We start from the raw sequence: 14,929 nt of genomic DNA, 5'->3' as shown, positions 1-14,929 counted from the left end.
TGCTCCTGCATGGTCGGGAGAAGTTGCTCCTGCATGGTCGGGAGAAGTTGCTCCTGCATGGTTGGAAGAAGTTGCTGCTGCATGGTTGGGAGAAGTTGCTTCTGCATGGTTGGGAGAAGTTGCTTCTGCATGGTTGGGAGAAGTTGCTCCTGGATGGTTGGGAGAAGTTGCTCCTGGATGGTTGGGAGAAGTTGCTCCTGGATGGTTGGGAGAAGTTGCTTTTGGAGGATGTTTAGATCCCATTCTTTATTCATGGCCGTGCCCTTAGGCTGTGAGTGAGCCTACTCCCATGGATGAAAAGCAACCTAACGCATGAATGTTTTTAGGATGCTTTACTGTTGGCATGACACAGGACTCATGGTAGCACTCACCTTCTCTTCTCCAGACAATCATTCTTCCAGATGTCCAAAATAGTCTGAGGGGGCTGCATCAGAGAAAAACCTTTTGCCTAGTCCTCTTCAGTCTGATCCCTTTCTGCAGAATGTACTTGAAGTTTTTGCTGCTTTGTTTGACACTAGGCCAGTCTCCAAAAGCCTTCACCTCACCGTGCATACAGGTGGCAAAAAGAGTTAATACAGTAATCACAATTTAACAGTGGTTCGTCACGTCAAACCAGCACCTCTTCAGGAATCTCTGGGTTAATGACAAAATAACTGACTCCTGATAGCTTTAGTTTGCAAACTGGAGGTACGCAGTTTACTAGCTTTTGAATCAGTTGAACAATAAGAACAATGGCAGACTTGCAGATTATGGCAGAAGTATTTACTTGGCATACAGTTGATAACGTTGCTTCACAAATCCAGTTCAGTACATTTAACACTTTACTCTTCAACGTTCTCTCTAGAGGTTACCTAACAGTGCTCCCACAGTCCTAGTTATCTGTTGGGGTGTTTGTTGAGAAGACTTTACAGTAGTAACTGAAGTTGGATAAAGATGGGCCTCTATTACTTCCCCTGAATATATTTGAGCAGGGTTCAGTGTAACTCACTGTTAGATGAAAAGGTCCCAGTTTGTTTCTCCACATTGTGGGTTGATTCGTAAACTTATTTAATCCTGGCTTCCTACTCCAGGCAATGTTCTCTCTCTCTGGTATGTCTGCAGAACACCTCCTGCATGTCCGCCTCCAACAACATGTCTGCTCTCCTCCTACTCCTAACTAAGACTCTCTTAGCTTCCTGTCTGTTCTCCTGTTCTTCGCTTACTTCTCCCCCTAACATCCTGTCTCACCCTCTCCTTTTCCCCCCTCTTGGGACTTTCATCCTTCCCCCTCCACCAATGAGTGTTTATGTGACAAGCAGCCAATCAGCAGTCAGCTGTTGCCAAGCAGTTCGTTTAGCTTGCTGAAAGAAAGGGAAAAGACAGGGCTTTCTGACGAACAAAACCTTCTATGTCTCCTGAATGAGCACATAGCCAGGTGTTCACAGAACAATGAGTATGTGGCTATTCTGGAGGACCCTACAGGCCACTACACAATGTCCTTGTCTTTAACCCCTTAATGACATGGCCTATTTTGGCGTTGAGGACCAAGCGATTTTTGGTATTTTTCCATCTCCATTTTTCAAAAGACATAACTTATTTATTTTTCCGTCGACGCGGCCGTATGAGGGCTTGTTTTTTGCGTGGTGAACTGTAGTTTTTATCAGCGTTATTTTTGGGTACAGTGACTACATTGTAAAACTTTTATTATTTTTTTTATGATAACAGGGAGAGAAAACGACTCAAATGTGCCATAGATTTTTTTTTTTAACATCGTTAATTATGCAGCATAAATGACACACAAAATTTTTTCTGCGGGTCGGTACGGTTAAAACGATACAAAAATTCTTATATTTTTTTTTAGGTTTTTACACTTTTTTGCAATAAAAACCCTTTTTTTTGGAAATTTTTTTTTCTCTATAGTTGCATTTAAAGTCCTGTAACTTTTTTATTTTTCTATGTATGGAGCTCTATGAGGGCTTATTTTTTGAGAGACGAGCTGTAGTTTTTATTGGTACCATTTTGGGGAATGTACAGCTTTTTTGATCACTTTTATTGCATTTTTTGGGAGGCAAAATGCTAAAAATTAGCATTTTGCCTTTGTTTTTTAGCGTTTTTTTAACGCTTTTTGCCGTACAAAATAAAAAGCATGTTCAGCTTTTTGTACACATCGTTACGGACGCGTCAATACCAAATATGTGGGGTTTTAATTTTTTTTTTTACCCTTTTTTATGCTAATATTTAAAAAAGCAGAAAAAGGGGGTTTTTTACAATTTTTTTTTACATTTTTCTTTTTTTTGAAGATGATTTGAATACCATCCCTCTTTTAAAGCAACCAGTTTACTCCTATAATTCATGCATGTCATGTTATATCAGCTGCCTCATCTTTAACATTTTCTCATGATCTAACAAGAAGATCATTGAAATAATGCTAGCAGGTCATTTTGTGTCAAGGCTAAACTTCACTGGAAATTGGATTTTTGTGATTAAGTTAATTTTCACGGCAAGGAATGACTCTGCGATTCATCTGATCACTCTTCGGAGTTAATGCAAATTACTACTATAAAACCTCATGCAGCAAACTTTGTGAAAACCAAACTTTGTATCAGTCTCAATTTCTGGCTTCAACTGTAGATGCACAAAGCATCATGGTCGGAATGAAAGCCAAGACCCCAGTGCCATGAAGAAGCCCTGCTAATCATGGTGCCTTAGGGTATGTCCGTCTCTTCTAATACTTCTGCTCCGCTCGGAAACTTCAGGAAAACTAATAAAAAACTGTTATTTTGTTGAAATATGGAAATCTTTTATTGCGGTTTACGGGCGTGTAGCGTCCTTTAAGTCATTGACATTTCTGTAAGCAATAAAATCAGAGCTCCCTTCGGTAAACCTAATTTTCTATTTAAGGAGCCCGTTATCTGACATTGTGTGGTCACCATCCGTCCTCCGGCGCTCTCAGGATCTCAGGCTTTTTGATTTATATTTTAATGCATTTTCACAGTGACCCTTGGCTTTTAAGCATATTGAAGCCTCTCACAATCTCCCAAGCTGTCTGATCATCTCTTTGCTCTCTTCTTACTGGGCTACAAAGCGAAAAGGTTAAGCTCTGAAACTGGCAAATGTGAGGGTGAAGACAGAGGTGGAGGGTCAACGGCACAACCGATTCCAACATTATTACTTTATTTATGGATGGAGCACAAACATCATACAAGAAGAGAGCAGGGGCGTAGCTAAAGGCGCATGGGCCCGGGTGCAACCGCATCCCCTGCACCCCCTATAATTACGCCAGTGCAAGAGGGCAGTGCGCCAGGAGAGTTTACCCCCAAAAAACGTTAGTTTCAGAAGATCTGCAATGCAAGTGGAGAAGGGAATGGTGCGGTACGGCTCAAATGTTACTGCTGTGGGACAGACTGCTCAACAGCCTCAGAGCTTCACGTGGGCATGCAGAATAGCCATTCATAGCTGCTGGTCCTGTTATTTTTGTAGGACTGCCCAGAGGATGGAGAGGCCTGGTGTACATTCCCATAAACGCCTGTTCATGGACAGGATAGGGCAAGGCTTAACCCTCTCCAATCCACTGTCTGACGTCTAAAGACATTCTGATTGAAGGCTGTACAGCTCCAATGTCGGAAGACATCCAGCAGGGTATTCTTACTGTATATTACTGGCCGCTCTGTTGTCGGGGGCCTCTTCAACATGTCCCATACCACAGTACTGGCTCTAGCCAGCAGATGGCGCCATTGTATAACGGCAGAAAGAGAAAGCCCCCTAGGGAACCCTGAATCCAAAATTGGATTGCAAAGAGTTAAAATTTCAGTGATCCAGATTTAAATATTGTGTGGCATGGGATGAAGATAGATAGATAGATAGATAGATAGATAGATAGATAGATAGATAGATAGATAGATAGATAGATAGATAGATAGATAGATAGATAGATAGATAGATAGATAGATAGATGGATGGATGGATGGATGGATGGATGGATGGATGGATGGATAGATAGATAGATAGTGAGATAGATAGATAGATAGATAGTGAGATAGATAGATAGTGAGATAGATAGATAGTGAGATAGATAGATAGTGAGATAGATAGATAGTGAGATAGATAGATAGATAGATAGATAGATAGATAGATAGATAGATAGATAGATAGATAGATAGATAGATAGATAGATAGATAGATAGATAGTGAGATAGATAGTGAGATAGATAGATAGTGAGATAGATAGATAGATAGATAGATAGATAGATAGATAGATAGATAGATAGTGAGATAGATAGATAGATAGTGAGATAGATAGATAGATAGTGAGATAGATAGATAGATAGATAGATAGATAGATAGAGAGATAGATAGATAGATAGATAGAGAGATAGATAGATAGATAGATAGAGAGATAACTTCTTTAATCAATTTTACATTCTTCATCCTTGATCCTTAAAGCTTACTGTTAAAATTCCATACTGTGCAGAGTCTCCCTTTATGGACACCTCACAGGAAGCCAACTAACCACTCTTTTTTTGGACTTGTGCTTTGGTCAACCATGACTTCATGGTTCTAGCATTGTAAGTACTGTATGTTTAAAGATGATCTGTCACCTCTCCCGATATGTCTGTTTCAATTGTATTCCCCATGAGAACATCTTATTCTTAGAATTCTACATTGTTCTGATCCTCTGTTACTCTTCCTACAAACATATGAATTAATTGAGAACTGGAAGTTGCCATTCCCCAAGCCAAAGGGGTGTGTCCTTACACAGTCTGCCATTATGGTCACTGATTGGACAGTGTCTGATGGACACACCCTCAACTGGTAACACCCAATTGTCAATTTACTCATTCATTTTCAGGAATAACAGAGGGATGGCATAATGCAGAGTTCATGGTAAAAAAAATTATAGGGAATACGAGTACTTACTAAAACAGACGTGTAAGATGAGGTAAAAGGCCCACTTTAACCCCTTAAGGACCAGGTTGTTTTGTACCTTAAGGATCAGACACTTTTTAGGGATTTTACACATGTGGCAGTTTTACTGCTCTATTTTTTTTTCCTTTAGCTACCAAAATTATTTTTGCTGCTTTTTTTTTTTCTGTGACATATAGGGCGATTTTTTTTATATCTTTTTCACTGACTTTTTTTCCGTTTTTTAGTTTTATTGGGGGTAAAAGGCTAAAAAAATGTTTTTTTTTAACATTTATAATTTTTAAAAATATTATTTTTATATTTACATTAAAATAAAGTAGGGAACAGGTTCCTCTATTTGTTTCGGACGTTTTGATATATAGTATGTATGGTTTTGGTTTACAGGACACATACGGCGATGGTTTTTGTTGGCGTCTGCTTTGTGTTATTCTCTTTCTTTTGTATGTATTGTTGTTTTATTCTGTTATTTTGTTTTACTTATGTATGTAATTGTGTTTTTTACTATCGGTGTCCCCCATGACGTCATATAAGACCTCTGGGGGACATTCACATATTTTTTTTCTTCTTCATTTGACACTTTCCCACTGTAGCTGGGGCATCCATAGGAGCCCTAGTTACAGGGGAAAGCAACCCCTGTGGTGACATTAGTCACTTGCAGAGCTGCCAGGGTCTAAGTCTGCCCCTCCAGCTCTGCAGTAGCAGGGAATCCCAGGAGGTCACATGACCCCCCGAGGCTCCCGTAGTGAAAGAACATCTTACTTGAGCACTGTATATCGGGGAAGCAGAAGGCAGGAAGGGTTAAAAATCCCTCCTGCCTTCTGCTCCGGGTTATCAGCGGTCACTAACAGCTGATAACCCGTTCCTGCCCCTGACTGATTGCAGAGCCAGGAGACTTAAAGCACCACCGTACTTTTACTATCAGCGGTGCTCCAAGCCCAGGACCAGCCGCCATAAATACGGTGGCTGGTCCTAAATGGGTAAAGACATCTCTCGTCTGACCAGAAGGTTTCATATAAATGTGGATATGTAAATAGTATTAATATTTCTACATAAGTGCAGTTGCTTTGATGTGCTAATACTGTATATATAAGGTAGCATTGTACATCAGTGGTAAGTTTCAATAATGCTGATGTAATGGACACATCTTGTCTTATGGTCACACACGATCACGTATGATGTAGCTCAGGTCCTGCTTTAAGTTACAATCATTTACAACTTTCATTTTTCTCTTTTTTCCTTCTGTAGCCCGAAAACTTGTTACTGGCTTCTAAGCTAAAAGGTGCGGCGGTGAAATTGGCAGATTTCGGGCTGGCCATTGAGGTGGAGGGTGAGCAGCAGGCGTGGTTTGGTAAGTACTGGAGAAGCACAATCAAAGTTAGGTTCTTAGTAATAGGCAACAGCCATAAGCGGCTACATGAGGTGCTTTCCAACATGGTGTCCATGTTTGAAACCAATTAAGGCTGGCTGTCCACGGGTGAGGTGTCCTTGTGAGAGCCGCGGCGATAAATCGCACGCGGAGCTCGCATGACACACTTTCCATAGGATAACTATGGAAAGCTCAGCCTACCGTACACGAGCAGAAAATCATAGCGATCCTCCGCTCGCATGATTAAAATCGCGGCATGCCGCAAATCTCCGCGGTGAGAATATCATTAATATAGGCTCATCGCGGAGACCCTTTAGTGCTCACCCCTCCTCCCTCGCGGCGGAATATCACTGACGATATTCTGCCGCGGTCGTGGATGGGTGGCCTAAAGTGAACATGTAATTTTTACCACACAATCAATGCCATAAAAACAAAACCACCAAAAATAGTGTTATTTTTTTACCCATTCCACTTTAACCCTTTCCAATCCACTGTCTGACGTCTAAAGACATTATGATTTAAGGCTGTACAGTTCTGATGTTGGAAGACGTCCATTGGGGTTCTCTTACTGTATATTGCCAGCCTCTCTGCTGTCAGAGCCTATCCAACGTGTCACCTCATGCAGTACTGGCTTTAGCCAGCAGATAGCGCCGTTGTATAACAGGAAAAAAAGAGTAACCACCCTAGGAAAGCCAGGATACAAATTGGATTAAAAAGGGTTAAAAATGTTTAAACTTTCTCAGTACTGATGTGGTACCATTAAAAAAATAAAGCTTGTCCTGAAAAAAACAAATCCAGTGATCCCTCGCCTATCACGGGGGTTATACTCACATGTCAAAGCAAAGATATAAATATTATGGCTCCAGGAAGGCATGAACAAAAAGATAAAAATAAAAAGCCAAAAAATCTGTGGTCTCGTAGGGGTCGAAGAAAACATACAGCAGTCTGTAAGTCGGTAGGATTACGGCGATGCCAAATTTATATAGTTTTTTATGTTGTACTAAAACTCCAATTTCAGAATCGTTGGGACGCCGTGTCAATAACAACATGGCTTTCTATTGTCATATTTTGACCGCCATAACTTTTTTGCTTTTCCATCAGTTACGCCGTGCGAGGGTTTGTTTTTCGTAGGGCGAGCTGCAGTTTTTTTCGGTACTGTTTTGGGTTTATACAACTTTCTGATCACATTTATTGCATTTTTTTTCTAGCAGATGGGGTGCTCAAAAAACCCCCACAAATCTGGAATTCTGTTTTTTATCGGCGTTCACTGTGCATAATAAATAGTGTGATATTTTACACTTTATACAAAATATGATTTCTTGTGTTAATCTTTAATGGCAAAAATTGGAAAAGGAGATCTTTTCACATATATATATTGTAATTATTACATCTTTTTTCATTTGCCCATTTCTGACAGCCCTGGAAGCCATGACTACACCCTGGGCTGCCAACAGACATCAGGGTTCAATAGGGAGACAGAGGGCCTCCCCTCTACTGATTAGATGCGGTGATCAGCAATTATCACAGCATCTAAGTAGTTGACATCTGTCATTAGAGCTAACTCTGTCTGTGGCCGTCCGTTGTCAACAACTGTCAACCTTTGAAAGCAGTTGACATCTACCAGGTATGGTGTGGACTTGGCTCCCGGGTACCAGAGGTACACAGACTATTTACACAGCTCTACTACAGGAGGGGCATCTGGAATCTAAGTTTGTTGGGCATATGTATACTATTATGAATACATGTATATTCATGGATGCTGGTAGCTGAATAGGACGGCTCTTTGGCTACTGTGCGCAGAAGCCACCCTATTCACTTCTGTTGAGCAGCAGAAAGAGGGCTTTCCTTCTTCCTTTCTTTGAATCCATTCCACTGGTGCCAGGATCCGTCTGTGTACAGCTACATATGGAAATCATGGCATTTGCATAGTCATCATGACATTCTGCTTCTGATGAAAACTTTTATTTTTACTGTTTGTCGAGGACGTCCTAGTACTTTTAGATGGGACAACAGTCGGGCGCTTTAGTGCTGGACAGCTGTCCCAGGGACTGTCACTCCCGTGCTTCCATGCAGGAGCAATAGCCGTCCAGTAAATGGAGTTGAAACCTGTTGAAGATCACTTCTGCCCGCCCGCTCATTAGTCACTTAGTTTCAGTGGGCTGAAATGAAGCAACTAGTTTCTAATGGGCCATTTCTAGTACAGCACCCTGTTGGGTTCCATGGGACAACAATCAGTCAAAATCGCTGAAACGATAGTTCACGCATGTACAAGTAGTCTTAGTCTGAGATCGTTAGCAGAACGGAGAGCATGGGTAGAATGGTAGACAGAAATGAGGGAGGAGGTTTAGGGTGGTGTAGCTCTGTGGAGAGCTTTATGAATGAGATTGATGAGTTTAAATTGTGTTCTATAGGAGATGGGCAACCAGTGCCATGACTGGTACAGGGTAGATGCATCAGTGGAGTGACTGGCACATGGTGGAGTTATCGGAATAGGGTGGGGGCATCAGTGTAGGACAGAACGATGAGCCTGGCTGCTACTTTTAGGATAGATTGGAGAGGGGAGAGTTTAGTGAGGGAAAGACTGACTAGTAGTGAGTTACAGTAGTCAAGCAGAGAATGGATCAGGGCAGCAATTAGTGATGAGTGATCAGTGAACTAATCAGTTTGCTTTGATATCGGGCCGATTTCAAGAAAATCATCATTAATTGAGACGCTTGATTCCGACTCCCAATAAAGTCAATGAGAGTAAAAATCGGATTCACTAATTTGCCCTTCAAAAGGTCCCCAATGAAGCTAAAGGCCATAGAATTTCATGGGAATACAGTCACACATATAGGGAACACTGTGCTCCTGCCCAAAATTGGTCAAAATAGGCCCACCAAGGGTCTGTTAGATCAAAATTCAAGACAACAGGTGTGCTGCTTGTTTTCAAAGCAATGTCACAAATCTTACAAGGAGAAATTCTCCCAGGTGAAGACAACAATCAAGCGCGGGCCTCCTACTCCTCCAAAGAGAAAAGCAGTAGAGTTACAAAAACATTAAGCCAAGGGAGACAGCGGGTATGCTGCTTGTTTTAAAAGGACATAAGGACAAATATAAGAACAAATTCGACCAGGTGAACAGAACAGCCAAGCACGGGCCCGCTCTAAGGAAAGGTTGTAGAGCTGCTGATGCTTCTTGTGCTTTAGAAACTTTTTGTTTTGGGAGGAGGAGGAAACATGGCGGAAACAGGAGAAGGAAAGTAGCAGCACTACCACCACCGGCAGCAGCAACACCACCACCGGCAGCAGCAGCACCTTGAGGGCGCAGTGCGGTCTTTGATATAAATCTATGCTCAGTCATATGTGAGTAAAGATTGCCAGCGTGCTAATCAGTGGAATCTGCCATCGGGGTGCAGAGGTTAGGTGACATCCACGCCTCATTTATTTTTATAAACTTCAGGCGATCCATATTGTCTGCAGACAGGGAATGTGTCTGTCAGTTATTATGCCCCCAGCTGTGCTGAACATGCTTTTTGATAGTACCCTGGCAGCGGGGCAGGCAAGCACCTCTAAAACATGTTGTGCAAACTCAGGCCACTCATCCAGCTTAGACACCCAAAGTCGAAGGGGCCAACGCCATATTTGAGTACATCCACGCTGCAGCTGGCATACTCTTGGACTATCATGTATAAGTGCTGCCTGTAAGTTTTATCCTTTGCTTTTTCTGCAGGCTGTGATGGGCTGAAAAATCAATGCCACATCTGTTAGACCGTCCCTGCCACCAGTGGTGGTGCTGCTGCAACGACTTCCTGCTCGTCTGCCATGAGCTTCAAGACTGCAATACAAATGCTGTGCTCAAGATGCGTAACAGTCTGTCTTGATAGCGCTGCATTTTGAGGCTTCTCTCCCTTGCCAGAACGAGAATTCCCATTTTGACGTTGCAGCAGGGATTATTAAAGGTGGCCACCCAGTAGTGATCTGAAGTTTTGATGTGGGCTCCTGCAATCACTGCAGCATAAAAGCACTCATATGCCTCAACGTGCCTAAGGGTGATGGCCCACATTCCTCGTGGACATGCATACAAATGCCTTCTGACTGGACCCGCCATCTATGTAGAATAGCTGGGGCTAGGGCTGGATGAAAGGAATGTTGCATAGCTTCTTCATCTGCCTCTGGACCTATATTTTCCCCATCCTCTTCCTCCTCCTGCTCTTTGTATTTTATACTCCTCCCATCAGTGGAGAAACAAGTTGGAGAAGACGCCCCCCTCTCTTGCTCTAAGCCTCCCTCCCTGCAGTGTTGAGTAATGGCGGACTAGCCAGACAGTTTGGAGATTGTCCCTAAGGTCTTCTAGCGTCTGTTCCAGCCCCCTGGTCATGCTTGCTGGACCATGTGCGTGCAGTTAGGTGCACCGGGCCACTGACGTTGTTTTGCAATGTCATGGATGTGGTGCAGGGCAGCGATGGCTTTTTGGGCAAAGAAACAGTGACTGGGTATCTGGTATTGTGGATTAGCATGGAGCATCACGTTGTGGAATGTGTTTGTGTCTACTAACCTGGAGGGCAGCATTTCTATTGCAAGCAGCTGTGCAATGCTTGCATTCAGGCTCTGTGCTTGAGGATGGTATTTTTTTAATGTCCCCATAGCTGGAGAATAAAGGGCTAGCTGCTGACCTATTACACTCTGGAGTATGGGGTAGATGTCGTGAAGTTGGTGGTGATGGGGGCGGCTCAACTTCTGCTCTGTGTTTCCCACTCCTGGCTCTAAAACCTGCAGCCCCATTGTCAATTGCGGAGAGGCCTGAAGAAGGCGTACTACCTCCTCTACACAAAACTACCTCTCTGTACTCAGTGGCTACTGCATGAACAGGGGGGAGATGGAGGAAGAGGCGGCTACAGCAGCAGAAGAGGGAGCAGGATGAGGCTGACTCTTTGCCCTATGGACTAGTTGGGCTCTCCAAGGCAGCGGGTGGGGGGAGTTCATGTGATTGTTTATACACATTGTGTTGAGGTGGTTTATGTTCTTGCCCGTTTTAAATGCTTACCACAGATCTTCCAGATGACCAATCTTCTGTTCTCCCTGCAGTTTCAAAGAATGCCTAGGATGCACAAGTCCTGTGAGCAGATCTAGTTGTAGGCCTGATGTTGGTGTTGCTATGACTAGCAGTAGCTGATAGTGATGATACAGCCCTTATCTTTACACCCTACTCCCTCTCTTAGAATTGTGCTGCCCTGGAATGTCCGCCTCTTCCTCCTCCCCCCTGCGAGCTGCTATCATGACTTTCCTTGTCTGTCCATGTTGGGTCAAACACCTCATCATCATCCACCTCCTCCTCTTCATCATCCTTTTCCTTCTGAGTGGACTATATGTCACAGTGAGCAGCGGGAGCTGACATCTCCTTTTACAGAAACCCACTGCTAGCTGTGTTAGGGCTGCAAATAATGCATAGTGGCCAGATTGGCGACTCTGAGTGAGGTCTGAAGCTGCTGACACGTACTGTGTGTATTTGCTGTTTTCCTGTTTGGGATTCTTTTTGTTTTGTATTAACACAAAAAGCACCTCCAACTAAATAGACTGCAATCCCTGGGAGGCGTAATATGTGAGAATAGAAAGTCACAGAGTACAGTTTGTATCTTTGTGAGCTGTCGCCCGTAATTGAATTCCCCGAACCCCATTGTTAGCTGTGTAAGGGCTGCAAATAATTTGTAGTGATCGAACTGCCAATTTGAACAACGTCTGAGGCCGCAAACAGAGAACAGCAATATTTCCTATGCCAAAGCATAGTTTGTCGGTCTGCTTTGCTGCTATATACATTGACAGCAGCAGAAATATTCCCTCTACCAATGTACAGACCAAATTTCGAATAAGCATATAAACAGGATGGAGCTTCTTTCTCTGCTCCCTTCCAATAGAGCCCCGTTGTTTGGTTTTCTGCTGGCATATAAGCTTTCATACCCAGCAGCAATATATCCTCTGTAGAATATCTGGCCCTAACAGACCATATGGCATATAAACATGATTCAGTGATGGAGGCATCCAGTGAAACTGCTGCCCATGTGCAAGATGGAAGACACATTAGGTGACATGAGAAAGGCACCCTGGCTGCATGCTGACCTCCGCAGCAGGCATTATGGGAAATTGGATTTCCATGCAATTTTCACCAAAAATTAGTTCAGACTAACCTGATTCCATTCTCCTAAAATCGTGGCGTTTTTATTGCCCTGTCAATCAAGACAAGCAACAATAAGGGTTTTTGCTGTTTTCACAGTAAGAAAAGGACAGATTCTGGAGATGTTTTTGAGGTTGTCCAGCTGTAAACTAGCGATGGGCTATCCTCAGTATAGCTCATCAGTTAGTAGATCGGCAAGGGTCTGCCACCCAGGATCCCCGCTGATCAGCTGTTCGCCAGGCCTGTGTGCTCATGCACTGAGCTACTTTCTGTAGGAAGCAGACAGCTCCGTTCTCCTTGCAGTGGCCAGACTTTGTATTTCAGGCAACGTTCTCATTGAAATGAATGTAATACCTACAATCTGTAGCCTGGCGATTGCAGTGGGAACGGAGCTGTCTGCTTCCTGTAGAAATGAGCTCTGTGCACGTATGCACCACCCCAGTGAGCAGTGGGGGTCTTGGACAGTAGACCCCCTCCTATCTGCTATTGATGGCCTATCCTGATGATAATTGTTCATCAAGCCCTTTAAACGTGACCCAAATATTAATGATTTTTAATAAGAATTGTTGTGACTTCAGTGCTTACACTATTTCATAAAGTAAATTTTAATCCCTCGGAATGGGTAGAAATGTTTTTAGCAGTTTTTGAAATTCCCTTGATTACATACATTTTGACATGTATTAATTCTGGCAGTCAGACAGGTGATGAAACACAATTTAGCGAGTCGCATTGAACGTACCAGTCATCGATTTTCCTTCATCGATGGAGCGTTTCTAAAATCATTTGCATTATTACAATTAGTTTTGTCATTTAGGGGCGAATGTAAATGATGATTTAGATACAGCTGACCGTGACCGGCTGTGAGGACGTATCTGAGCCTCCTCACCGATCAGTAATCACTTCGATGCTAGCAAAGGAGAGCGCCAATATAGAATGGGGAACATAATTACAGATTTACTCCGTTCTGAAGCTTGATTGTAGTTTTCTTACTAAATTGGGAAAAAGAATTGCATCTGTCAGCGGCATTTTCTATGTTTTATACCATCAGCAGTATTTTCTCATTTAACCCCTTCCTGCTGCATCCCTACATTTACACGAGCATGAATCTCTCAGAGGTTTTGTGCATGGCAAGATGCACAAAACCTGCACAAATATGAACTAAATTCTTTTGAATGGAGTCATCACATGAGTATTGTTTTCCCTCACAGCTGCGAAGTAAAAAAAAGTCACTGCATGTCCTATTATTATAAAGTTGCAGCAAACATGAGTTAATGAGGAGTAGCTCGAGTGGGTGGAGGCAACTCTCCCCTGTCACGGTGGTGGATACTCAGCCTACAAGAGTAGTTCAAGCTGCAGTGGGGATTGTAAAGTGGTTTTTAGTTAAATGAATTTGTGTTGGTTTATCGTGACGCCAGTGCCTTGACAATGTATTTCCTTAGTGGATAAGGAGACAAATCAGCTGGTGGTAAAGTAAACCTGAAGGCACATAGTTTACTTAGATTTGCAAGATGAGTACAATTCACACAACACTTGGTAAAGCAACCGGTAGAATCCACAGTATATTCACACATGAGAATGGAAGATGACCGTTAACTTCTCAGCAATCACTGTATAATAAGATTATGTTGGAAGGCTGAGTGGGACACTTTCCTTCTCTGATCGCTTTTCTGCACCACCTCCTCCCTTCCCTTTCCCTGCGTACTGCATGCCCTTGGCTCCCTTTGCAGTACCCCAGAGGAGTACCTCAGACACTTGACATACGTGGGGAGCTTGCAGGGTTAAGTGTTGGTTCGTCAACAATGGCGGCACTTACCAGACTCCTTTTCCTGAGGGATGACATGCAGCCAAGGCCTGAGTATACCTGCAGACCACCGTAGACACCCCTGGGATAGGGAATGCCAATAAACAGAATGAATGGGGATAGTAGCTGTCACGGGTGATGCCACCGTTCCTACACACCGGTATTCAACACTACGGTATTCACAGATATGGATTTCTAGTATCTCGGGTCCCTAGGAACAGTTAGGGCCTGGTATGAACTTCAATAAGACATGCTTCATACATAACTCTTTATTCCAAAGACCAGTGAAAAATGAGATCAGTGCAAAATAACATCACTGTCTCTTTAAGAGAATGAAACACATAAGACAGACATGTATGACAATTATGGAGGGGTCCAGAATGATGTTCTAGGACACTACAGTTCCCCCCTACTTAAAAATAAGCCGGCCCCGGCACCTCTAAAACAGAGTGTACACATCCGGAGACGTGCCATCTTAAGTGTGTTACTTCACTAACACTAGAAAGGTTCTGCGCAGTCATGGATTGTGCAAGGTGAAAGCTGTAAACACAATTTCCAGCCTCTGGTTACCTGTATATAAGGCTTAAGCCACCCCCAGTGTACAAGTGACTAAAGGAAGTGTCATTTTTGTGTAAGACTTTGAGTTTATGACAGCATGTAAGAAAATTGACTTGCAAGTACTTTTGAAAAATCTACCAGGGTGGACAGAA

At 43.0% G+C, this 14,929-nt stretch overlaps 1 protein-coding gene across 2 annotated transcripts in view; it reads left to right on the top strand.

Annotated features, from left to right (window-relative positions):
* CAMK2A (calcium/calmodulin dependent protein kinase II alpha) overlaps positions 1 to 14,929 on the top strand; it is an 89,265-nt gene that overhangs the window by 7,351 nt on the left and 66,985 nt on the right. For both annotated transcript variants that reach the window (XM_066590390.1, XM_066590389.1), the window contains exon 4: positions 6,148 to 6,250. In XM_066590390.1, the coding sequence (XP_066446487.1) occupies positions 6,148 to 6,250 (103 nt within the window). The remainder of the gene's footprint in view (positions 1 to 6,147; positions 6,251 to 14,929) is intronic.

This window comes from Eleutherodactylus coqui, chromosome 2 (assembly GCF_035609145.1).
Source record: "Eleutherodactylus coqui strain aEleCoq1 chromosome 2, aEleCoq1.hap1, whole genome shotgun sequence".
NCBI classification, from domain to species: domain Eukaryota; kingdom Metazoa; phylum Chordata; class Amphibia; order Anura; family Eleutherodactylidae; genus Eleutherodactylus; species Eleutherodactylus coqui.
This window is presented reverse-complemented; position numbering and strand designations above follow the sequence as displayed.